Below are 26,654 nucleotides of genomic sequence, written 5' to 3' on the forward strand. Positions count from 1 at the left end.
TGGAATGGCGTATCACATCTGTTTTGCCGGACTTGGCCTTCATGTTTAGTTATTTGCTTGGAGGACTTTCACAGTTCTTATCAAAGTGCCCGCCTGCTGATTATCTCTCCAGAAGAGCAGAGACCAAAGCTTAGAACACGGAGACCGTTGGATCAAGCTGCTCCACTGGCAGCGTGCTCCGTCAAGAGAAACACTAAGTTACAAAGTGGCCTACGACTGGTTATAGTGCTAATTATAAAACAAGCTACCTCCCAGCATGCTATTGAAAAAGTACTTTTTCTTACTGTTGTCGGGGTATCTTATTATTTCTTCACCCAGAGCTCATGACCATAGGTGAAGGTGGAAAAGATGGGAGCTGGCTGAGTAAACGGTATTGAGTACCGTTCTGATGCAACACCAGTCCATATGCTGCTCAACTCAACCTCACTTATGAACAAAAACCCAAGATACTCAATCTCTTTAACTATTAAACATTACATTCTGGTGCTACGCATGGGTCATGAGGAGCAATTCATTAAATATATATTTTGATGTTTGATCTAAGCTCACTGTATCAGTATATCTCATGGAAATATATTTTGTAATGGTTTGATTCCCTCTCTTTTCAGGTGATCCTGATTCTAACGAAGCTGTACGACTTTCATATTGGCAGCGTCACTGAGAGCACTCTTTGGAGGTGAGTATAAAGGAAATGATATTCATTAAATATTTGCAACTAAGTGCCTTTGAGTGCGTTAGTAGTGGTCAGGATGACAAAGAGTATAATAAGCCTTGCACGATGATCCTCGGATTTGCTTGATGTTTCTGTTATTGATAGTTTAACATATTTTCGAGAGACTGACAACAGACCGACAGCCTCCGACAAAATGCTGCCTATTTTTTTCCCTACACATTCATTCGCTTGTAGCTTTAAGCCACCAGTGTCATTCCTCACCTGTCTGCAGATACTGTATCCTGCACTCACTCATTTCTCTGGTGCCGTGATCAATATGATCAGGTGTCATACATGGTCAGACAGGGCACGCATAATGGGGACAGCTATTCTCCATCCTCTTCTTCTGGTGTATTATCTGATGTTCCTCGCTTCCTTACCCCTCCTAGGAACAAAACACAAACACACACACCTCTTAAGCAACAAGCTTGTAGAGTATAAAAAAAAATGGAAAACACATCCATAATGAGTTGAAACTGCATGTAACCCATTTTAAAATCTGAATTGACTGTTTAACACAAATACACATATTCCTATGTAAGACTTTACAGCACTTTACTAAGCTATTTGACAAGGTTTCTCAGTGAGACCAAGGACATTATGGCAACAGGTTCCTTGAGGTAATTGACCATGCTCCAAAATATACCCCCAATACGATCATCCAGTCATAATTTAGCAACTGTAACTAAGGACAGTAGGTCTGTCAGGCTTTGCATTTGTCCAGATCTTGAAGTGTAATGCATGGGGCACTGTCCGTAACTCTGCATCTAAAGAGACCAAAAAAGGCAAAAGTGGGAGCAATTCATTATATGTGGATTTTATCTGCTTTAATCTCCTGCAATTGTTATCATGCCTAAGTCGTTTTCAACCTACCTTAGTTACCCTAACCCGGCATTGCTTCAAGGCTAAGCAAATCATTAACTAACCACAATAGTGTATAGAGTTACACGTTAAGTTGATACCAAGCCTTTAGAACTGGAACACTATTTTGGAGTCAGCCAGTTCAGTTCATGTCCGAAAGCAGTTTATAAGGTTATGTTAGAATGTGATAACACCCAGATGATTTGTATTAATACTAGAACTAAACTGATAGTGTTTCTTTCCACACTGATAAAATCAGCTGCTAAGGACACTTTATTTTTTTTCTTAACAGTCAGTTATGTGGGTTTGCAGCTGTATATATCCCTATGTGGTAATATTGTTAAAACATTGTATCTTAAGTGATAGTCTACAGAGTGTCCTCTCATGTTTAAATTAATAGGAAATGAAAGACAATAGAGAGTAGTCCTGCGGACAGGAGTAGTTGAGGAATGCAGTTGTTTACTTCCCAAGGACATCCGACCCCATTTGAGCAACAGTTACTGGTTCAATCCCTAACAGCTCTATTTGAAAGGGGGGAACAGTAGTGGAGACCGGGGCTTTAGGTTTGTACTCTGGCTATGTTTTCACCACCAGAGGATACGACTTTAAGGTCAGTTCTTGGTTTTATGCATCTCTTTGGTCTGACATTATATCCTGTCTGGGGAAAGCACTTTCTAAACCTCTCTTTTTTTAAATCTTGCCCTAGTCTCTTACTGATGCTAATGCTACTCTTGTCTTTGACTTTTGCCATTTTCTTGCTTTAGAATGTAGCACAGTATATTATAATGGCTATCTTGAGACCTGTACTGAAGTTGAATAGAAAGTCAGACACACCATCACGACTATGTGGGTCCAATCTAAATCTCCATGGCAGAGTTTTTGCGCAAACTTGGAGCTGCGGTTTCAGCAGTATATTATGAGATCAGCTAACACATTTGCCCTGGCCCGCAAGCTGTGGCATCCACCAGTCTTACTTGAAAAATAAAAGGTCAGCAGCAAGTGGTTTAATTTTCATATAAAAGTAGCCCACAAAATCTCAAAACACTAGAGGCAACTTGGACTTGCCAGAGCGAGTATATTTAACGAGGAGAATGTCAAGGCTTTCTTTGACAATCAGGAGGAGGTGTTAGGCAAACAGACCTTTGTGTCAGAAAGCTGGAATACGCTTGGAATATATGTAATCAGATGACCCCAGAACCACTGCAGCACTTTGAAATCCTTCCACCAACCCATTCTTACCAGGCCCCAGCAATAACACAGCCCTAAGAAAGCCTCTTAAGAGAGACTCAGGTCTCTAAATTCTGACAACAAGCCCAACAGACCTGAGACCTGTTTTGAGATTTGTTTGAGTGCATGACAAGTTTCATTTGAAACTTAGTTTGAAATGATTTGTCGAGTTGTTGTATAAATAATTTCATGGCCTTGATTCTTTTTTTTTTCTTTACTTGAATTTAATCTTGAATTTAAATCTGGAAAATAATCTAAATAATTTTAGAAAATAACCCAAAACCCAACAATGAATATGCTGTTGTTCTGTTTGCTGCAAAGTCCAGTATTACGTATACCACCAAGTGTGACAACTTACTTGCTGATGGGGTGAAGTGTGACAAGATTCATTGGTCTCCTATATTATATCTGTATGCCATTTTAACTTTGAGATTCTTGAGTCGACAGCCCTGTTAAAGCACAAAACATTTGCACTTTTCAACTTTGCTTACTCTGCCCAGCTTGAAGTGGTAGTTTGACAGTGATGAGAGGTGGCAAAGCTACTACTAACCATTTTTGACATTCAGACAGCCACTTTATAATTTGGACCCTGGGGTGAAAAAACCTAGCAGTGTTTTGGTGTTTGAATAAGTGCAAAGAAAATGGAGTCCCCTGATGTCCTGCAGTAAAACAGGGAAGAACTCCTTTGGCAGCAGACAATATGGATCATTAAATAAGCTGAATACACTTCTTTAATTATTGATTAACAGATAGCCTCTGCAATCTTTATCTCTAAACTGCATGCATGCAAGACAGGCACAAACAATCATTTCATACATCGTACCAACGTTTTAATCCTTAAAATTAAATTTACATTTATGAGCTGAGGTGGTTTGGGCATCTGGTAAGGATGCCCACTGGGCGCCTTCCTTGGGAGGTGTTTCAGGCACGTCCAGTGGGGAGGAGACCTCGGGAAGACCCAGGACTAGGTGGAGAGATTATATCTCAACACTGGCCTGGGAACGCCTCGGGATCCCCCCGTCAGAGTTGGTCAATGTGGCCCGGGAAAGGGAAGTCTGGGGCCCCCTGCTTGAGCTGCTCCCCCCGCGACCCGACCCCGGATAAGCGGACGAAAATGAGATGAGAATGAGATGAGATTTATGATCCAAGTTCATATAAATCAGTTCTTGAGTGCTTGGGTTTAAGTTTTGTTTGCTTTCTTTAGCCACACCAGTTCACAAAAACACTTATTATTTCAGTGTCTTTGTTTAACTCTTATCATTATTTATTTTATTCCAAGAACATGCCCATCTTGTTTTTCACAGTTACAAATCTTTTCCCCACATGTGTTTACTTAAACTTTTCATGATCAAAGTGCTGTACAATAAAGTACTTGACAATGAATGTACCATGAGCTCATAACAGGATCTTACAGTGTGTAAAAGTTGAAATCTGTAAACTTTCGTCATCCCTAAAGTCCCTGTTGCATAAATGCCCCCAGACATGCGTCCTCTTTCACAACCACCACAGATGGCAGCGAGATGACACACTGTAGCCTGGAGGTGAGGTGAAAGCATCATAATGCTAACTGAATGGAGCTGGAACAAACCTTTTCAAGGAGAAACTTGGGTTTTTCACAACACAATGTGTATTTATCAGGAGCCAAGTTGCATTCCCCTCTTAATACGTTATAACTTCTACATGTATAGGTTTGGTCTTGTTAAAAGATACATACAGCCTCCGAGGTTTAGGTTTTTGGTGCACATAATGGCGAGTAAAAACCAAGACAGGTAGATGCTGAGAATAATATTTAATGTGAATGAATAGGCTTACAGATGTGTCTGTCAGGGCACAAAACAGAAGCACATGGTTAGACTGAAGAGAATAGATGAACTGATCAACACTAAATACATGTAGGGGGCAGGGATAATCAGACTCAGGTGAAACACATCAGGGTGTGGGCCAAATCGGTGTAAACTACACAAAGACAGGAAGTGAAATAACAAATAAAAAGACACATTAGGTAAGAAACGTAAAAATAAAACAGAGCTCAAACTAAAGTTTGAAGGTCACTTACACCACATGTTTTGCCTAATAGAGACTATAGTAGTGAATTGTCTAGTCACATCAGCTGCTTATAGTACAAAAACATCTGCTCTTTGCAGGAGCTCAGAAAGTACTATATATAAGCCGTGATATGGGTACTATGTTTAAATAATAAAGGAGCTCAAACACTGAGATATTTCTGTTCATGATGGGGTTCAAATACTTGCAATAATACATGGTAAATGGTTTTGTATTTGTATAGTACTTTTCTAGTCTTGATGACCACTCAAAGCGCTTTACAGTACAGTTTTACATTCACCCATTCACACACACATTCATACAGTGCCTCAATTGCAGCACGTTGTTATTATATGGGGGGCCATTCAGGGTTCAGCATCTTGCCCAAGCCACTTTGGCATGCAGATGGGTCAGACTGGGGATCAAACCGCTGACCTTCAGGTTGGAGGACGACCACTCTACCCCTCAGCCACAGCCGCTACATGTCCCTCAAGTGGTAAAATTTATAGAATGCAGGTTATATGTGCGACTAATCAACTTGCTAATATTAAGGTTATCGTCTGCGTCACGAAGACACAGGCCACTTTTTTATCAATCTAACAGGCACATTTAAAAATTGCAATAAATCAACTCTCTGTTCAAAAGGGTTGAACTTCCATGACCTCCATAGCAAGCATGTCACATTTCTGCCGATGAATTAGCAAGTGAGTGAAGCATCTGAGGCCACTCCTCTAATGCAATCACCTAATTTGTCAATGCTCTGCCTGAGCTAACACTGTGCTCCAATAGTGGCAGACTGCACGGGATGGTGAGTCATTCTGGGTAACACTGCACTGTCACTGGTACTATCACTGTTTGACCACTGCTACAGAGATTTTACAGGACTGGCACCTAACTAACTCTGTTGTTTGAAATTGTAGATCCCCACATCAGAATGTGTAACTAGAAGAACAGAGAGAGAGAGAGAGAGAGAGAGAGAGAGAGAGAGAGAGAGAGAGAGAGAGAGAGAGAGAGAGAGAGAGAGAGAGAGAGAGAGAGAGAGAGAGAGAGAGAGAGAGAGAGAGAGAGAGAGAGAGAGAGAGAGAGAGAGAGAGATTTGTAATGGAGTGAGTCTGGAGGTGACCTCCAGTCAGATATTTATTAAAGGCAGTTCAAGCAGTAAGCTCCCTTTAGGAACAAAACAATGGTAAATGGTTTGTAGTCTCACTGACAACTTAAAGCACTTTACAGTACAGTTTGTCATTCACCCATTCACACAGGGCATCTATTAGCAGGTCTATTGTTTCTATGAGGTGCCATTAGGGGTTTAGCATCTTGCCCAAAGTTATTTCAGCATGCAGATTGGGAAGACTGGGATCGAACTGCCAACCTTCTGGTTGCAGGACAACAGCTCTACCCCTTAGCCACGTTATTACCACAAATTGTGTTTTCAGAAATATTAGTGCTGTAATTAGATGATTAGGCTTCGGCAAACACGATTCTGTAACCAGTTATTTAATGTACAAAAAAGCTAAAAGGATGCAGTTCAGATATTATTGAAAGCAGCAATTAGTGTAAAATACAGGGAGAGTGAGTATCTATGCAAAACAAAGACTGAATATAAAGATGACAACATGACAGTTCCCCAAAAGTGAAGCCAAAACTTCTTGAACCTCTGGTGACCCCCTGGTGGCTGGCTGCAGTATAGAACATGAACCCCACCCACTCCCTGTTAGCAGATGGGACATTGAGATTTAGAATATATTACAAGATGGTGAATATCCCTTGTGCTTCTGAAGGTATTCTGCACAATTTAAGTTACCAATTACCAGTAGATGTTATCAGGTGTTAGTGGCCACAAGCAGATGTCAGGGACATAACTTCAAGTGTTTGGGCTTTTGAATCAATGACACGGGCTGAACTTGAGGGTACGCTGAGACTAAAGGTAATTCTGATTGGCTACTGGCTGTATTGCAGTACCAGGAAAGTCATGTGGCTTGCTCAGTAGATCAGAAATCCTTACCTCTATGCCTTTTTAAACTGAACACCTACTGTCGTACTGCGTTTGATGTTTTGGATGGCAAGGCATTGGTAGCATTTATTTTTGTTTCTATTGTTGCTGCAAGGCATTTGAATAGGTGGTTGTGTCTTGATATAGACCTCGCTGAAAAAAAAAAATGTTTCTACCCCTCCCCCCAAAGATGTTTTCTGCCATTTTGATAGCTCGTATAAGACTGACGTCATGATTGCAGCTGAGATCGGCTGAATATATTTCAGGATGGTGTATCGTCAAGACTTTAATACAATTGGCTCCACACCACAATTGATACTGTTCCGTATCGGGCTCTAATTTATGTCAGTAGCGCAAGATGTTAGCTCCCTTGCACAGGATATTTTGGCTAGAGTTTTGTATAATGAGAGGATGTTAAGCCATGTTTACTGTCTTTATATACTGCCACAGACACAAAGTATTTAATTTAAGCTAAGCCAGCAATATCGAAAGCATGTCTGACCTGCTCAACAGTATTTTTTGTTTGCAAAATATTGATGATTTGAATCATATAAACCCTGACACTCATCAGATTTAAATACACCATGCAGTGAAACTCTGTAGGGGAGACATAATGAGGTGAAGCGACTTATCCATGGTGTGAGAACATAGACATCTCTATGGTGGGAGATCAGCAGTATTGGCAGCACTCCCAGCTCCGTCACTCACCCACAAAACCTTCACTGAGAGGAGCAGCTGTCCACCCTGGCCTGACTTTCCAATTTACAGGACGTTAAGGAGAATTTGAGATAGGAATGGTAGAAGTAGATGAAGTTGAAGGAAGGTGATTTGATAAAGGGGTCAAAATAGAGAGATAAAAGGCAAACTAGCATACTACCACACATCACTGAGCAGTCCTGAGCAGCCCGACTGTCTCACATCGGCTCGGGTCCATGATTTTGTCTCTCTGTTGCTGGCTAATTGAGATCACAGCTCTGATAGGGTTTGACGAAGAGCAGTGAGAGAAAATCTGCATCACTGGACGGGGGAAACGTCCCGACTAGCAGCTTGAACACCAGCTTTTTTTCCTCTCAAAGGTCAAACCGTTGGCAGCATGTCAAACTATTGCCTAGTCAGTCTGTCAATTTTAATGAACATCATGACCTTAAACAATGAAAGCTGATCAGTCAGTCTGTGCATAATTTCCAAAGGAGCCTTCATATGTGCTTGGCAGAGGGAAAAGAAATGAAGGCAAGCTATTCATTGTTGACGCTAAATCAACTCAGCACAGAAATTCGTCTTCAAAGTTGCTCAGCCTCTCTCATCTGGCCTCTGGAGTATTGTCCCTCTGTGGATGAAAATGTATCAAATTTGACAAGCCTTGTACTCATTTGCAGGTATTCAGACGTGGGTAAATTAAAGCCAACTGCACAGTCAGGTTGTTTATCCCTCACTGTACATTTCGACGTATTCTAAACAAAACAAGACCAGCTGCTGTTTTCTCTGCTTAATGTGGTGAGATATTGAAGTTGTGCTCACAGCATGTTACTGAATCACTTCGCTAGGAATGTTGGGAATAAGAAGATTTTGATTTATTTTTCGTTGCACTGCTATTTGAAGTGGCAAAAGTCCAGTCCATATCTTTTTATTTTATGTTTCAACAACTATTTAGTTATGAAATTGGTTCAGTGCTCGAAAAAACTCGGAATCCTCAAACTAAAGTGAATGCAATGAGCCCTCTAGTGTCACTCACAGAATATGTGGCGATTAGTACAGGATCTCCACTCACTGGCAGCCTATAGTCCACTAGGTTGTGACGAGCAGTGTTACTTCCGAATTAAAAGCCAGTTTCAAGACACGATGTTTAAAGGAGTAACAGGCTGAAATGAAGTCATTAAATGCTGATGTCGTGGGAAGTTTTAAATTAAGTCATGCAACTTAACTTCAATACAAATTAACATCTTTATTAAATATGCTTTAGCTGACATTTTATGTGAGTGTAGCATCTTCGGTACATTTAACATGCATGCTGTGACAACGGGTAATATGTGTAATTCAAAGCCTGCAACCCAGGGGCGGATCCAGGGGTGGGGCCAGGGGGCGCTAGCCCTTTGCTTAATGGCCCTGTCCTGTCAGTAGCCTTCAAAACATAGCAATTTACACACATAACTAACATTACATGTGACAATCCTTTTTAGCCTTCTTGAAAGGAGCCATTTTCAATTTTACTTACACTCAAAGAATGAGTTAAATAAGCACCTTACTGAATCATGGAGGTTGGATGTTATCCCATCTGTGTCAATTATGATTTATAGCCACCACTGCTGCAGCCACATCTATAGGACCCATTGTAGATAAACTCATCTGGTAATCCCATATTTGAGACCTTATAACAGCATAAACTAAATATGTTTTACCCTGCTAGTGGTGGGGCACTACCATGGGAGTATCAGTATGTTGATCCCTATCAGTATGTTGATCCCTGTGCTAACAAAATCACACTCCCCTCAATTGTACCTCAACTAATCATCAAAAAGCTTGGTATTAAACATTATACCTATTTATAATGTTAAATCATCATTTTAAACAAAGGGCACAGAGCAAACACATATTTATCTCCAAGCTCCATGCTATATGAACGGCAGCAGCACAAACAGCAGGGCTGTCATGTGAGCTGTCCAGGTGCAGCAGACCTCTATTAGTTGAAGTGCACCACTGCATAGAAAAGGGTGAATTTGCATTAAGAGGAGCTGGTTATGTGACCAATGTTGCCAGACTGAGGAGTTTTCAGCCCAGCTCATTCTCATCGGAAGGTTACGTAAAAAGGTTCAGGGCATTTTGTGACAGTCTGGGCTACTTTTTGTATCACGTGGTAGTTTTTTCCTCAGTGAAAAGTTTGGCTATAATTAAATGAATCACCCTCTTCTTGGATTAGTATTGTGAGATGGACAGGGAGAGTTCAACAAGCTCTGCATGCAGTGACTGATATAAAAGACAAAACCAAATGACATTTAAGTTGATCACAACTCGGTAATAGGGATTGAGGCTGTGACCGGGTCACTTTGTATCAGTCAAATCTGACAATGCTGCATGCTGGACAAGTAGTGGACTTGAATGTGTCTTGTAGGCGGCCTCACAGCTGCTTCATAAACAGTGTCACTGTCCAAATACTTAATACAACTGACAGTTTTAATTGCAGATTTGTAATAGATGTGAATTTAAGAACTTTATAGTCTATACTGCCTAACTGTCTCTGTCCGCACAGGAAATACTGTACCTCTCTGTTTAACTAATATTATCTTTTCTCTGGTGTCTGAGATAAATCAAAATGAATGCAAATGAACAACTTTGCCCCAGTGGACCTCTAAATGATAACACCATATCACCAATAAACACACGGTAAATGTCTGTCTTTTTCATTGTATCCTGCAGGGAACTTTGCTGTAGTCCAAGTCAGTTCTCTGCTCTGTCGCTTAGGCACATTTTAACACAAGAGGATCAGCATTTGAGTCTAATTATTTTGATTTAATTGGTCTCATTCACGCCTTCAGCAAATTACCACTGATCTGATAAAAAAAAAAAAAGCATTCTCCTCACTCTTTTTGTCCCTTATTAACATGCTGATTGCAGTTGTAATGATGTTTGGTAGGAAGAAATGTTCATAATGAGGATAACTGCCTGAAATTAGTGTCACAGAAAATGACAGTAATTATGAAGTATAAGGCAACAGTCAGACAAGTTCTGGGAAGACTTTTGTGCTGCACTAAATTTAGTTAAAGGTGATCTTCAACAATTTTACACCCAATAGTCAGTTTAGGCTACTAGGAGAGAACATCACATTCTGAGTAAAACTAAAAGTAACTCTTGAGGAGGCCATCAATTCTATAACACAAAATATGAAAAACAAATTGTTGATCTGGTTTCACATTTCTTCTTTTTTTCCTCTAAAAATTATAATAAAATCATTTTGAACATCTATAATAATATCTGTATGTTAAATTAATGAATGCTCGATAGTTTTTTGAGAAAAAAGGGGGAAAAAATAATATGTAATTTTTTTACAATCAAATCTGATCTGACTGACAAAATCCTGAGTGTAGATATAGTCAATAATGATCCATACCATTGGTAACATGGGAAAAAGGGATATATGTCCAGATAAATCAGAGGAAGAACTAACATATATTGAAATCAATGAATTCTAGAAGAACAATTACATACAACTCATTATCGTTTTTATTACCATATAACACATAAGTTTAGTTTTTGATAATAACTAATCTCTGTTAAAACACAATTTCTAAAGAAAAAGGGAAATAACGTCAGATCTGCAGCAGCAAAGCATTTTGAGAGGGCCATCTTAGTTTGAGAGGATTCCCTTGCCTACATACAGGGGACCATCACAAAGAGAGAGTGAGAGGAAGTGGAGATGGCTCACCTGGGGCTGACTCCATCCCGGAGTGACATCCTCTCAAATTGCATCATTTTGCTGAGCATGCTCACAGGCTGTGATATTTCACAGGTCAGTGCCTATAATAAGGGGCCGGCTCTCTCAGAGAGACCCACCTGATGTCTGTGACCTTTGCAATTGGACTTGGGTATATTCCTCAAAACGTCATCGACCTGGTCTCCCCCGAACTTTTTAAAAGCACGTCTGTGGCAGCACTGAGGGGAGGACAACATGACCGACACAGCCGCTGGCTCTCCTCAAACACTGCATATGGGAGAAAATATTGAAAAGGGAAATGAATATTAACTTTTTGTAAAAACAGTTATGTTTACCATATCTGTACGTATTTTTTTTTTTATTATTTTTTTATTTGAGATAAATCAACTAGACATTGTTGGCCAATTTGCCAAGTCATCTGATTTCAGCAATTACTTTGAATAAAATGTGAATTACAACTACAGAACGAGAAGCTAGAAGGAGGAAGATTTCCAGATGGATACACAAATTATTTAAGGTAACAACTTATCACTGATATTAATATTGTTATTAGACAATTAACACAGGGGTCACAGAAATTAAACTGGGATTTTTCTTCATGTAATTGGGCCCTTAAGCTATTGAATAAAACTGGGGTACTTTCAGTTTTAAATTCAGATAAGTGCCCCCTGTGACTGTTATACTATAATAAATGGTAAATGGTCTGTATTTATATTGCACTTTTCTAGTCTTGATGACCACTCAAAGCGCTTTACTGTACAGGTTATATTTATAAAAGGCTCCATTCCTCTTATATTTTTTAATTATTTCAAAGATTGGAGTGGATACATTCAAGTAAGGTTCAAGTAATATATTTTATTTATACAGTCTAGTGCACTCCGTAGTTTACATATATTACTTTATACACATTACTAATCAGAGTCATACCCACCTACTAAGACACCTCTGCACTGATTGAACCACATTTTTTCTCTTAATCAGCTGGACTGTGAGGGGACCTTAAGCTAAATGCACTTTTTCTAGTCGAATCCACCACTCAAAGTACTCAACACAACAGTACAAGTTACAGACACATCCAGTGTTTGTAATGGCCAGGCCTTTTCTATCCAACTCACATTCACACACTCCCATGGGCAATTTGGGGTTCAGAATTGTGGACACTTCAGGGACATGTCGGAAAACAGGCTGAGATCAGACCACCGACCTCCCTGTTAATGGAAGACCCGCTCTCCCTCAACATCAATTCCTGCCTTGACGCTGACACTGGGGCTCCAACGGTGTCAATTAACGTCGGCATTGGGGGTAAATCATGTGTTTCAAAAAATCGGCATGAACTTCACTTCCTGTATGTCTAGTTGTGTTATCATCCAATTACAGTGCTACTCTCAGTCAGTGCTTTGCATGTTAGCATCCAATACATGCACCTCACAAGGATCACAAACCATCCACAAAAAGCCATTAACACACAGAAATGGTCAGAAAAGAACTCGGTCGACTGGGTAAGTCATTAGCAGCCGTCAACCTGGATCAACACAAAGCCAGTGCATTTGCAGCTATGACTGTGCATATCATATATTTTGTGGTAATATAATATAAATGACAGCACTGAATTATAGGCAGCCCGAAATAACATCCCGTATATCACATGCAAACTAATTTCACGGGAATTACTGCCACCTTTTTGTTTTCCCTTCTTGCCTTACCTTCGAGTTAACACATAAATCAAGCTCACGGTTATTAAAGAGGTCATTTAGTCTGGTCCTTTCTCACGCTATTCAAATTCTTACCTTTTTAATTACACACTCTCAGGCTTTTTTCTCATATCCTGAATTACAGTTCATACTCATTTTCTCTCTGTCATAACAGCAATTGGTGGATTTCATCAGGAAGCTTTTAGTCTCGAGGCAAACAGGCATTTCATGAAAATGCAATTCAAGGGCTTCTCCCCTGCTTCACTAATCAACTATATGTCCCATCAGCCGTACAGCGATTAGCACAGACTGTTCTTAATGTTTAAGAATAAACTAAATGTGTCGCCCATCCACATCACTTTCATTACTCTTACTTTAAATCTAAACAAAAACCTGTCGTCTTAATGGATTCGGAAGCAAACAGAGGAGTATGAGAGCACCCAGTGGATGTAAGTCAAAATTTCCTATGTTTGTCGACAGCAGTGGGTAGCCTGAGAGCTCTGACTCCACGGCTTATCTGAGATGACACAAATATTTCCAAGGAGGACAGCATTCTGACATCAGTCCCCTGAAGCGTCGTGCTGGACCGTGGTGGCTGGTGATGTGGCTGGTGGCACGGGGGCGCCATAGCTAGGTGCACGTTTTGTTTTTTGCCCATTCCAGCTGCCCGCTGCCTGCACAAGTCAACGCTGAGGACACAGGCTCAGATCTGCAACGATTATGGATGGGCTGCTGCCAGCGCTGAGAGACGCTGCCAGGACTGTGGACGTGTGAACTGCAGCAAGAGTGGGTTGCAGCACAGGAAGAAAGTTTAGTAAAGGTTGGAAAGGAAAGTTTATTATTAATTTCCCCCCTCCTTCCCCTTACTTAGCCCAGTAAAACTTCACTTTCACATGTCTGAGTTATAGGTTCCACATGATTGACTCCGGAGCTGCTTATCAGAGAGAAGAAAGGTACCAGATATAGGCACCGCAGGGTCGTGAAGGATAGCTCCCACTCACCCTCCTCGAGAGCGGTGCCTCCTTCTCTTTGGAAATGGCAGCGAAAGGTGTATTTACCCTTGTGCTCAGCAACAGGAGGCGCACTGGCGAATGAGCACGCGATCAAACAAAAGACATTTAGAGTGTGCTCAGACTTCTTACACTCCTGCCTGGCTTTTATCACTCCTCCTTTACCAGGTCTCCACTAGGGACACAGCTGGTGTTCGACTAAACACTTGCATTTGTGAGGCGTTCATCCCCGGCAAGCAGGGCTGACAGTAAAGGGGAGAATGATTTAAAATGTGGATTCTGCAGGGTGCATGATGAGCATAAATCCAAAGGAGTTATGGCAGATATAAATCAAAAGTTTGTTTGTAACCTTCATATATTTTGAAACAGTCAAAACAAGTATTCAAAGAGGTCCCTGTAGTCACTGAGGAGCGGATTAAAAAGGGAACTTTTATATTTTTGAGTGTGTGCCTTAGCAGTTACAACTATTTTATAAAGAGAGCCTTTTTTTGGGGTGTAATTTAGTGAGTTAAGAGACATTAACCTATTTCCAAATACCATGGGATGAATACGTTCAAGGAAACGATGTGTGAAAGCACAGCTGACCCCCTGTCTGAGCTCCACACCTCTAGCAATCTCCCTGTAGATCTGTACTGACGGAAAGTGGGACAATGGTTGAGCTTCAGCTCAGGGGAAATGTGAACTTTACGGATGGTGGTGGTTGCATTGCAGTGATAATTGTTTTTCGATTCAAACTTACACAACAAAGTTAATTTTACATTCCTATTTATCTTTTCTGAGAACATTTTATTTTTCAGTCATTTTCATTTTCTTCCACAACATCCAGTAAATCTACATCCATTCCTTATTTTCCCAAATGAACATCAAAGCATGCACTGTTCCCCAGTGCCTACATAACAATGAGATAATTGTGTCCATTTGTCTTGATACACAGACACCAGGGCTGCGTCCACTTAGTCACAAATCTTCGTATAACCGAGACTCGATACTTTACCACTCTTTTCTGTAGAGAGCAGTAAAGTGAGATTTCACTGCTAATAGGGATCATTTCCCTTAAACACAGACGAGTCACACAGGAGTTTATCTATATTATCGTTTATAGTTGGCTTGCTGGCAAAAATTCTCGCTTAACAGTAAAAAGGTGAATACACTGAGTCTTTACAACATAGAGCAGATGGATTATTTACGGTATTTAAATGTTGATATTTTGATTAAATAAGTTAGGTCAAGCCATTCAGAGGGAAGTAAAAGCTCCTAATTAGTGCATTTACAAAACTAACGAGTCATCTCAATTTGTCCATTTATGTTCCATTTGACACAGACATTTAATTTATCTTATCCACTCATCTAAGGATGGTAGAGGAGACAAATCAATTTTATATTCAACTGGTTTTAAAAAAAAGTTTTTTAAAAACTGCAATTAAATTATTTGATTAACACTTTGATTTGTTTGTTTAATCAGTGAAATATTTCACTGGCTTTCTCGTTTGCAGATTTGAGAGTTTCATATATTAACAAGTAAGCCACTTTTTCAGGTATCAGTTTTGTACACACTCTAAGCAGCTAGTGAACCACTTAAACTGTTAAAATTATTGATGTGGTTTAGCTACTTTTTATTAAAAGAGTAAACATACTTTTAATCTACCACCTTTCCCAAGTGTCTTCAGAAGCGAAGACACCCCCCCGTTCCCTTGTTAAGCACGGGATTCCATCTCTTCTTGACCTCGGCATGTCACTTATTATCACTAACAACACTCTGGAGACCTTGGTGGAGCGCAGAGTCTAACCTACAGCCCCTGTGGTGGGCTGCCACTCTTCACAAAGACAGTCGGTTATAATCTAACCGTAGAATGTGCTGTTTTTCAGGCCTTGTCATGGCATTAATAATGAATGGAACTCATTTCTGGGTGTTCTCTGCCCGCCAGACTTGTGCAGTTAAAAGAAACACATGGGGCTTCTTCCCTCCGAAGCCAGCACTCTGGCTTAGATTTGAATCACACACTGTAGAGTAGCATCTGTGATGGTCTGAAAGGGAAGCTGCTAGTTGGATTACCTAAGACTGGACAGAGCAGAAGAGGGGAAAAAAAGGTTTGGTGAGATGACTAAATCATGAGATGATACAGGTCAGGTCAGCAGTCGACATTGTGGTGGATGTGAGAAGTGCATTCATCCTTTGTAACCTAAAATAGTCTTTCTAGACCTCATGAAAAAGTCATCATGTCTGGGAGGATTTTTTTTAAAGATTTATTCTTTATTTAAAGATTAATTCTGTAAGAGAAGCATTCAGGACTGTAGCGAGCAGGGACAGACAGGAAGCGAAGATATTTGCTGTCAAGGTTGAATGGAGAACGCGAGCTGTGAGTGGGATACACAGCACATGTTGTCACTGAGAGCGATCTTTGAATGTCAGCACTTCTGTCCCACTCCGGCTGTTCCTTTAAGGTATTTCCTCAACACTGCATTTGTCAGACACGGTGCTATGATGCGGTCAGGGCTATATTTGGTAAGGCCTGATGGCAACATGGGCTACTGTGAGGATTTTTTTTCACAATTTTTATATCACCTCCCGCTCTGCTCTTTCTGTTTTGCTTGTGGTTTTGCAAGGATCACACTCCAGCACGTGGTTGTTATGTGAAATCTACTGTTCTGCGCTGCAGGACCGTCTCCGACTCTCAGGGCTTTTTATCAGCGGCAGCGTGGATTCCACTGCAGTTGGCAAACACATTTCCTGCTCTCTGTTTCTTTCACACATGGGTTGCTTTTATATTTCCCGTACGCTGTGTGCCGCTAACACAGACACAAACATTAACACGCGCACACAGACAGATATGCACATGAACACATTTTTTCTAAATCGGCTGTAAGAAAGAAAGACTTTACAGTGCTCAGTCTTTCGAGGTTCCATTATTTTTGTCCATGCTTCAGCGTACTCTGCTCTTGTGTGTGTTGCAGCGGCAACAAATCACGCAGCCGCAGAAACACCTACACGGATACACTATCTTCCGATCGCAATGTGGCAATTCTCCAAAGTCATTTTCAATTATGCTTCAGTGAATTCTGCATTAGAGGAAAGATTTGCAGCAGTTGCCTTACGTGAAAACATGGAAAGATGCAAGTGTGTGTGTTTGTGTGTGTGTGCGCTTGTGTGTGTACTCGTGCCACCTTTCAGTATGTCGTTGGTCTGCAAGTTTTTACAAGAGTGCAGCTGAGGGTAGGGTGTATATTCCGCAGATACACTTCATGGCAGCTTGTGCATTATGACTCCCCTGGCTGAGATATATTGTACCTGCTGATGGTCGCTGTGATTATTAAATACTGCAGGAAGTCTGCTGCCTCTGCTCCCCACAATCAGATCGCATGTAATATCACCATTTTTGATTCACCAGGCACACAGCAAATATCAGAATGGGTTTTCATTGTCCTGAAGCTTTTCATTTCTGTCTCTTGACTCAAAACAATTCCATTAGCTGATGAAATCTGATATGCAGCTCTGTGTTTGGCACGTGAGACAGCGATATCAGAGACTCCTCTCTGCACTTTTGTGTTTTTAATGAATTCATTTTGAAGATCACATCAGCCGGCTGGACCATATATGTAAATAAATATTAGTTTATAAAACTCGAATGATTCAGCCACTAGTGGGAAGCCTTGTCCAAATTGAATAAATCTGGCCCATGACCTTTTGTCCACAATTGTAGTGGTAACCATTCACAAATAGATACTTGCTCCTTTTCAGTATTAGTTTGGATGTAATGAAACAGTTTCAGGCTTAAGGTGTGTCCCCTGTGTAATTTAACCTGTAGGTTTTGGCTGGGCTAACACACCAGGATAGGCAGCTGGTGTTGAGACAGCCGGGGCTCAACCGAATGTGAGAAGCATCATGGTCTCAAGCTGTTCCAACCGCTGTCACAGGGTGTGTATGTGTGGCACAGGAAAGGATGGGAGACTTCTCTGAATGCCGACAATGTGGTGGATAAGGAGTTTAGTTCCAGCATAGATTTAAAAATGTGTACGTCGTTCGAGATTTCCATATCTCTTTAACTGTGTGGTTTTTCATGAATGTGACTCTAATACATTTTATATGATGCCGCTTATTCCCTTTTAGGAAGTGTAACACATATAGAAACAGTATATATTCACCACTAATAATATTCCTATGCTACCATAGTGACAATTAAACAACTTAATAATAACTGAACACCCAAGACATCAATCACTCCCCGAGCTTAACCCACTGAGCCTTTTAAATGTTTCTGCTCCTGGTGATTTCATCTATCCGATAAAAGATACAAGAAACATCAGAGTCATTTGAAAAATCTTTAAATGAAGAAAATATATACATATATATAAATATATACTACTCAAGTATAAGTCAATGTATTGCACATTAGTAGTGGTAAATAAATATAAAATTATGTTTTGTGGTTTTGTGCGCCCACTCCCCTTTTCACTGTTTGTCATTTTAGAGTGTATTCTTGATACAAACACACAACAGCTATGCCATAAATTATACCTTTATGATGCTGGTAATATTTTTTCCTTTTTTTACATTATTAAAAAAGGTTTAAATCCTGTAATGACCTTTATTGTTCACTGCAGTTTTTAACAGTTCAAACAGTGGCAGGGTGAAAAGTCTTTGCTCATAGTGATCATCTGCGAGATCTGAGCAGGAGCGAGCCTGGTGTCGCTGACTGAAGGTAAAGTCAACAGCTGATGGGTTACCTAGCTGGCAGACAGGTCCAGTGTTGAGCTGTGTAGCCACAGAGCAGAGCAGGAGCGTAATCCGGAGGGAACAGGCGAAACTCGTGGTCGAAGACAGAAGGCTGAGGTAATATCCAGGGCAGAGACGAGGCAGGCAGGTCGGCAACAGGTGATCAGTCCGGGGAAAGAACGCTGGAAAGTCAGGCATGACACAAGAACAATCTGGCACTGAAGCAGAGACAGGAGCAGGCTTAAATGCAGCCAGGGCTGTCACAGGTGTGGAGAGTTGGCCTGATGAGGAGGTGTGGCTGACTGGCAGAGTGGAGCAGAGACAGGTGAGTGGAAAAATACTGGCAGACAGGAGATGAGCAGACTGTGACAGAACCCCCCCCTCAAGGGACGGCTCTCGACGTCCCAAGACAAATGGACCAAACCGGGTGGGAGGCGGGGGCCCGGAGGAGGGCTAATACTCGTCCGAGATTCCAGCGTCCATCTCCTCCTCCATGGTCCCGGGGATAGTGTCGTCGTCTTCCTCAGAGTAGGAGGGACCCGCCCTGTCCTCGGCGTCGTCGCTGTCGTTCGGGGACTCCGTCGGAGGATGTGGTCTGGGAGGTGGCCTGGTTCTGGACGTCTGGGTGAGGTTGCGTCGATGGAAGTCCCTGATGAGGGTGTGGTCCACGATGTTCCTCCCAGGGACCCAGGACCTTTCTTCAGGACCGTAACCCTCCCAGTCCACCAAGTACTGGAATCCCCTCCCACGTCGGTGAGACTGCAGGATGCGACGGACAGTGTAGGAGGGACCTCCATCGATGAGGCGAGGAGGCGGTGGAGGCGGCGCGGCAGGGACCAGGGCGCTTTCTTGGACCGGTTTAACTCTGGAGACGTGAAACGTGGGATGAACCCGCATGGATCTAGGGAGTTTTAGCCTCACTGCCACCGGGTTGACGATCTCCTGGATCTCGAACGGGCCGATGAAGCGAGGAGACAGTTTCTTGGATTCCACCCGGAGGGGAATGTCACGGGTGGAGAGCCAAACCTTCTGACCCGGCTGGTAGTCCGGGGCCTTGGAGCGGTGGCGATTGGATGCCGCGGTGTAGCGGTCAGCGGCCCGGAGTAGAGCTGCCCTGGCTCGGGTCCAAGTCCTTCGACAACGGCGGATGAAGCTCTGGACAGAGGGGCAGGATGCTTCTTTCTCCAGTGCCGGAAAAAGCGGTGGCTGGAACCCATAGGTGCACTCAAAGGGGGAGAGACCGGTGGCGGAACTGGTCAAAGTGTTGTGGGCATATTCTACCCATAGAAGTTGTTCGGACCAGGAAGTAGGGTCTTGGGATGTCATGCAGCGGAGTGCCGTTTCCATCTCCTGATTCTTGCGTTCGGTCTGGCCGTTGGACTGGGGGTGGTACCCTGAGGACAGGCTGACGGTGGCTCCCAGGAGCGAGCAGAACTCCCTCCAGAACACTGAGGCGAACTGGGGACCCGGATCAGAGACCACGTCCACCGGGATGCCATGGAGACGGATGACGTGGAGAAGGAGTAGTTTAGCCGTCTCCTTGGCAGATGGAAGTTTGGGCAGGGGCACGAAATGTGCCATCTTGCTGAACCGATCTACCACCGTCAGGATAGTAGTGTTGCCGCTGGACGGTGGTAGACCGGTGACAAAGTCCAAAGAAATGTGTGACCAGGGACGATGAGGCACAGGCAGAGGATGTAGAAGACCGGCAGGGGCATTGTGAGCCGGCTTGTGCTGGTTGCAGGTGGGACAGGCATTGACAAAATCCTGAATGTCCTCATCCAGTGACGTCCACCAGAACCGGCGCTGTACGACGTCCTTGGTCCGTTGGATCTCTGGATGACAGGTAAGTTGAGTGCTGTGGGCCCATTGTAGAACCTCGGACCGGAGGTCAGGCGGGACGAACAGACAGTTGGGAGGGCAAGCACTGGGTCCGGGCTGGTCTTGGGCGGCGGCCCTGACCCTCTCCTCTATCTCCCAGGTGAGTGTGGCCACCAGACGGGAAGAAGGCAGGATAGTGTCTGGGTCGGTCCTGTCCCCCTCCTCTTCCAAGAACCGACGGGACAGGGCGTCGGGCTTGACGTTGCGGGACCCCGGTCGATAGGAGAGGGAAAAGTTGAAGCGGGTCAGGAAGAGTGCCCATCGAGCCTGGCGGGAGTTCAGTCTCTTAGCGGACTGGAGGTACTCAAGGTTTTTATGGTCAGTCCATACCAGAAACGGCAGTTTAGTCCCCTCGAGCCAGTGTCGCCACTCTTCCAAAGCCAACTTGACGGCGAGGATATCTCGGTTCCCAATGTCATAATTCCTCTCTGCCGGGGTCAAACGTCAGGAATAGAAGGCGCAGGGGTGCAACTTCTGGTCGGAGGCCGCTCTCTGGGACAAGACGGCCCCCACTCCTAAGTCGGAAGCGTCCACCTCGACCACGAACTGCCGTTCAGGGTCTGGCATTTGGAGGATGGGGGCCGAGGTGAATCGTGTCTTCAGGGCCTGAAAAGAGTCATTGGCGGCCGTGGACCAGAGAAAGGGCACCTTGGAGGAGGTAAGAGCTGTGAGGGGGGCCGCCACCGAACTGTAGCCCCTGATGAACCTCCGGTAGAAGTTGGCGAAGCCCAGGAAACGTTGAAGCTGCTTGCGGGAATCGGGGGCTGGCCAAGTGGTGACGGCAGAAACCTTGGCTGAATCCATCTCCATGGTCCCTCGCCCTACGACGTACCCCAGGAAGGGGACAGACGAGGCGTGAAACTCACACTTTTCGGCCTTGATGAACAGGGAGTTTTCCAGGACACGTTGGAGGACCTTCTGGACATGATGCACATGTTCCTCTCTGGAGCGGGAGAAGATCAGAATATCATCCAGGTACACGAAGACGAACCTGTTGAGCATGTCCCTGAGCACGTCATTAATCAGAGCCTGGAAGACCGCAGGTGCGTTGGTGAGGCCGAAGGGCATCACCAGGTACTCGTAGTGACCGGTGGGGGTATTGAACGCCGTCTTCCACTCGTCCCCCTCGCGGATCCGGACCAGGTGATAGGCGTTGTGCAGGTCAAGCTTGGTGAATATGGTGGCCCCCTCTAGGAGCTCGAAAGCTGAGGAGATGAGAGGCAGGGGGTACCGGTTCTTGAGGGTAATGTCATTTAATCCACGATAATCAATGCAGGGGCGGAGTGTCTTGTCTTTTTTCTCCACGAAGAAAAAACCCGCTCCAGCCGGAGATGAGGAAGGGCGGATGATGCCCGCCGCTAGACCGTCATTGATATATGTCTCCATCGCCCTCCTCTCAGGAACGGACAGGGAATACAGGCGTCCTCTGGGCGGCGTGGTCCCGGGTTGGAGGTTGATGGCGCAGTCATAGGGCCGATGTGGGGGAAGGGAGGTTGCCTTGGCCTTACTGAAGACCTCCCTGAAGTCCAGATACTCAGGCGGGACCCCAGCACATCGGTCGAAGAACTGGTCCCGGCAGAAGATCGTGGTGGGGCGGCTTGCTTGAGGCAGACCTGGTGACAGGAAGGACTCCACCCCAGGATCGCCCCTGTGGTCCAATCAAGGTGTGGATTGTGACGTTGGAGCCATGGGAACCCCAGAAGGAGAGGATGACGAGGAGAGTGCAGGATGTGAAACTGGAGTCTTTCATGGTGGTTCCCAGAGATTAACATCCGTATAGGCGCTGTCAGGTGGGTAACAGTTCCCAGAAGTCGGCCATCCAGCGCGTTCGTGGAGACTGGAGCTGGCAGGGGAATCCGACCGACACCCAGCTGCAGAGCTAGGTTAGAATCCATAATGTTGGCATCAGAGCCAGAGTCAATGAGGGTGGCGAGGGTCTGGGATCCCTCAGGCAGTAGCAGGCGGACCTGGCACAGGGATCGTGAGCTGGAGGAGGAGCTAGATGTATGACTCACCAGGAACTCCTTCCTTCCTGGTGAGCCCGACCCTTTAGCGGACACCCGGAAGCCACTGGTGACGGTGCGGGCTGGCGTCGTCCTGTGAGCCCCTGATGTCTCTCCCGCTGTCTCGCTTGAATGCGACGGTCGATGCGGGACGCCAGCTCGATGATGCCGTCGAGAGTGGAGGGAAGTTCGTACGAAATCAGTTCGTCCTTAATGTAGTCAGCAAGCCCCATCAGGAATGCGTCGCACTGGGCAGCCTGGTTCCACTCGCTGGAGCTAGCCTGGGTGCGGAAGTGAATGGAGTAATCGACCACTGAACGAGACCCTTGGTTCAGACCCAGAAGCCCTCCTGAGGCGTCCGGACCTCGAGAAGCTTCTCTGAACACTTTGCGGAGCTCAGCGGCGAAGGCTTGGAAAGAAGAGCACGCTGGAGTGCGACGCTCCCACTCGGCCGTTCCCCACAGCCGAGCGCGCCCCGTCAGATGATTCACAGTGAACGCCACCCTGGCGTCTTCAGAAGCGAAGGTGTGGGGCTGGAGGGCGAACAGGATGGAACAGTTTGTGAGGAACGGGCGGCAGCCCTCCGCTTCCCCGGCGTAGCGTTCAGGAACCCCCACACGAGGCTCCGAGACGAAAGCAGAGGCAGAGGCAGCCGGGGCTGGTGGAGGCTGAACTGGTTCTGGAGGCAGAGGGACAGCTTGAGCAAAAGCTGAGGCGAGCTGTTGGACCTACGAGGCTAGCGAGGTAAACGCCTGCTCCTGTTTAGTCACCGCCAGTTGAACCTCTGCTGAGTTTGAAAGCAGCAGCGCCCCGTGGTGCTGGAGCATCGCCTCTACATTCTCCAGGCGATCCATCGGCGTGTGTGCTGGGTCCATGTCTGGCCAGATTGTACTGTCACGGATATGGTGAGGACCCAAACGCAGCACAAGCAGACTAAATACCAGTCGGTAATGACCTTTATTGTTCACTGCAGTTTTTAACAGTTCAAACAGTGGCAGGGTGAAAAGTCTTTGCTCATAGTGATCATCTGCGAGATCTGAGCAGGAGCGAGCCTGGTGTCGCTGACTGAAGGTAAAGTCAACAGCTGATGGGTTACCTAGCTGGCAGACAGGTCCAGTGTTGAGCTGTGTAGCCACAGAGCAGAGCAGGAGCGTGACCCGGAGGGAATGGGTGAAACTCGTGGTCGAAGACAGAAGGCTGAGGTAATATCCAGGGCAGAGATGAGGCAGGCAGGTCGGCAACAGGTGATCAGTCCGGGGAAAGAACGCTGGAAAGTCAGGCATGACACAAGAACAATCTGGCACTGAAGCAGAGACAGGAGCAGGCTTAAATGCAGCCAGGGCTGTCACAGGTGTGGAGAGTTGGCCTGATGAGGAGGTGTGGCTGACTGGCAGAGTGGAGCAGAGACAGGTGAGTGGAAAAATACTGGCAGACAGGAGATGAGCAGACTGTGACAACAACCAATCATAGCAACATAGTATGTGACGTATGTAAAGCGTCGCATAGTTGTTGTCAACAGAACTCAAATGCACGCACGCTGGAAGTAGAAAAGAAGATCAGTAAAAACGATTTTGCCGGGGTTGTAAAAATAATTTAAGGATACACGGAGAGCTTACCAACACGATCAGCATTTTGAGAGAAACAGTTAATGTAACAACCCCCCCCCCGAACATGACGCAGAGTTTCTCTACTGATGGAACACGGCTCTTTATTGTTCACTTCATCGTAGCCGTAAATGCACCGTAAAACTGGAATGACATTAAGTATACTGTGGCGTGCACTCAGGGGTGTGTCCTCTCACCCAGTGGGTTGATGGGTAATGTTAGAGGCTTTAGCTATATATACTTCCCGTATGGGGAACATGTGGTGTTCTGAATAAACGACAGTAAACAGTACCTGCGTCTCTGCCTTTCCTTGTCTTGCCACATTGGTGACCCCGTTTTTTGGACATGTTCGAGGTAGAGGAGGATAGTGTCCCTTCCTCATCGGGGGAAGACGTATTTTCTTCCCCGGCGCCCGTGGACCGTGTCTCCACAACGACCATGGCGCCGCAGCTTCCGCGACCGACCAGCTCCGCGACCGACCAGCTCCGCGGAGCACGTTAAACTGCCGGAATTTTGGCAGAACGACCCCGCGCCGTGATTTCTGCACGTCGAGGCTCTTTTCCATCTGCGAGGAGTAACGGCAGACGACTCCAGGTATTTTTTGGTGGTCGCGGCTTTGGACCAGCAATCTACCCGGCGCGTGATGAGCATTTGTCGCACCTTAGGCAGGTTTTCCAGCGCCTTGATGGACATGGTCTCATTGTCAACACAGCCAAGTGCCAGTTTGGGCTGTCTGTCATAGACTTTTTGGGCCATCGCATTTCGTCGCAGGGTGCGGTTCCTTTGCCCTCGAAGGTGCATGCAGTTGCGGATTTTCCCCGTCCAGTCTCGGTCAGGTCGCTACAGGAGTTTTTGGGCATGGTAAACTTTTACAATCGTTTCTTGCCTCGTGCGGCCCAACTCCTGCAACCATTGTATGGTGCTTTGAAGCTTAAGAAAGCCAAGGACCAGGTTGACTGGACCCCTGTGAGGATCCAGGCTTTTGAGGGGGCTAAGGCTGCCCTGGCTAACGCGGCGCTTCTGGAGCACCCCGCGTCTCGGGCGCCCATCGCCCTCACGACCGATGCTTCGGATGTGGCTGTCGGTGCAGTTGTTGAACAGCGTGTTGCGGGTGCGTGGCAGCCCCTTGCATTTTTTAGCCGCGGTTTGCGAGACAGTGAGTGAAAATACAGCGTGTTTGACCGGGAACTGTTAGCGTTGTACCTGGCTACGCGTCATTTCCGTTTCCTGCTGGAAGGCCGCCCTTTCACAGCCTATGTTGACCACAAACCATTGACGTTTGCTATGGCGAAGGTGACAGAGCCATGGTCTGCTCGCCAGCAGCGCCATCTAGCGGCGATTTCCGAATTCACAACGGACATCCAACATGTGGCGGGTAAAGCGAACCCGGTGGCAGACTGCCTGTCGCGGGTGCTGGTGTGCCCTGTGCATCTTGGGGTTGATTTTTCAGCACTGGCTGCCGATCAACCTGGGGACCCGGGTATCGTTGCACTGAGAGCTCAGAGTACCGGTCTGGAGCTGGAGGAGGCAGTGGTGCAAAATGGTGGGCCTGCCCTCCTTTGCGACGTCTCCACGGGCCGCCCCCGCCCGGTGGTGCCGGTTGCTTGGCACCGTCGGGTCTTTGATATGGTGCACTCTCTTTCTCATCCGGGTGTCCGGGCGTCGGTGAAGTTGGTGTCTTCGAAGTTTGTGTGGCCTGGCCTTCGCAAAGAGGTCAAAGAGTGGGCGGCCACATGTGTGGCGTGTCAGCGCGCAAAAGTTCACCAGCAGACTAGGGCGCCCCTCGAGCCGTTTTTGATTCCGGCCAAGCGTTTTGATCATGTGCATATCGACCTTGTGGGGCCTCTTCCCCCTTCCCAGGGTTTTACACATCTCCTTACCATGGTAGATCGGACCACTAGGTGGCCAGAGGCGGTTCCTCTGTCTTCCACGACATCTGCGGACGTGGCACGCGCTTTTCTTTCAGCTTGGGTCTCACGTTTTGGTGCACCGTATGATATCACCTCTGACAGAGGCCCGCAGTTCATTTCGGATCTCTGGTCGGCGCTAGCAAAGTCTCTGGGCACACAGGTTCACCGTACCACTGCCTACCACCCCCAGGCTAACGGCTTGTGTGAACGTTTTCACCGGTCGCTTAAGGCGTCATTGCGGGCTGCGCTCTCAGACGCGAACTGGTTGGATCGGTTGCCGTGGGTGATGCTCGGGTTGCGCTCGGCTCCTAAGGCTGACCTGGATGCCTCGCCTGCAGAGTTGGTGCTCGGTCAGCCGCTCCGCGTCCCAGGGGAGTTTCTGCCTCAGAGCTCGGCCCCCTTTCCGGTTCCTGTTGAGCGTCCTGCGTCACAGGCCGCTTGTGCACCGGTGCCCGTGCATCATTTTTCTCCTCGGTCTTTCGTGCCAACGGATCTCGCGACCACTCGGTTTGTTTTCGTGCGTCACGATGCTCACCGGTTTCCCCTCCAGCCCCCGTATGACGGCCCGTTTAGAGTGTTAGAGGC

The 26,654-nt window shown here is 45.5% G+C and overlaps 1 protein-coding gene across 1 annotated transcript in view; it reads left to right on the forward strand.

Moving 5' to 3' along the window:
• Positions 1-26,654, forward strand: part of sorcs3a (sortilin related VPS10 domain containing receptor 3a) — a 221,469-nt gene that overhangs the window by 86,905 nt on the left and 107,910 nt on the right. The window contains exon 2 of the mRNA XM_053419434.1: positions 609-676. Within this exon, the coding sequence (XP_053275409.1) occupies positions 609-676 (68 nt within the window). The remainder of the gene's footprint in view (positions 1-608; positions 677-26,654) is intronic.

The sequence above is a fragment of the Pleuronectes platessa genome, chromosome 3 (assembly GCF_947347685.1).
Source record: "Pleuronectes platessa chromosome 3, fPlePla1.1, whole genome shotgun sequence".
In the NCBI taxonomy this organism is placed as follows: domain Eukaryota; kingdom Metazoa; phylum Chordata; class Actinopteri; order Pleuronectiformes; family Pleuronectidae; genus Pleuronectes; species Pleuronectes platessa.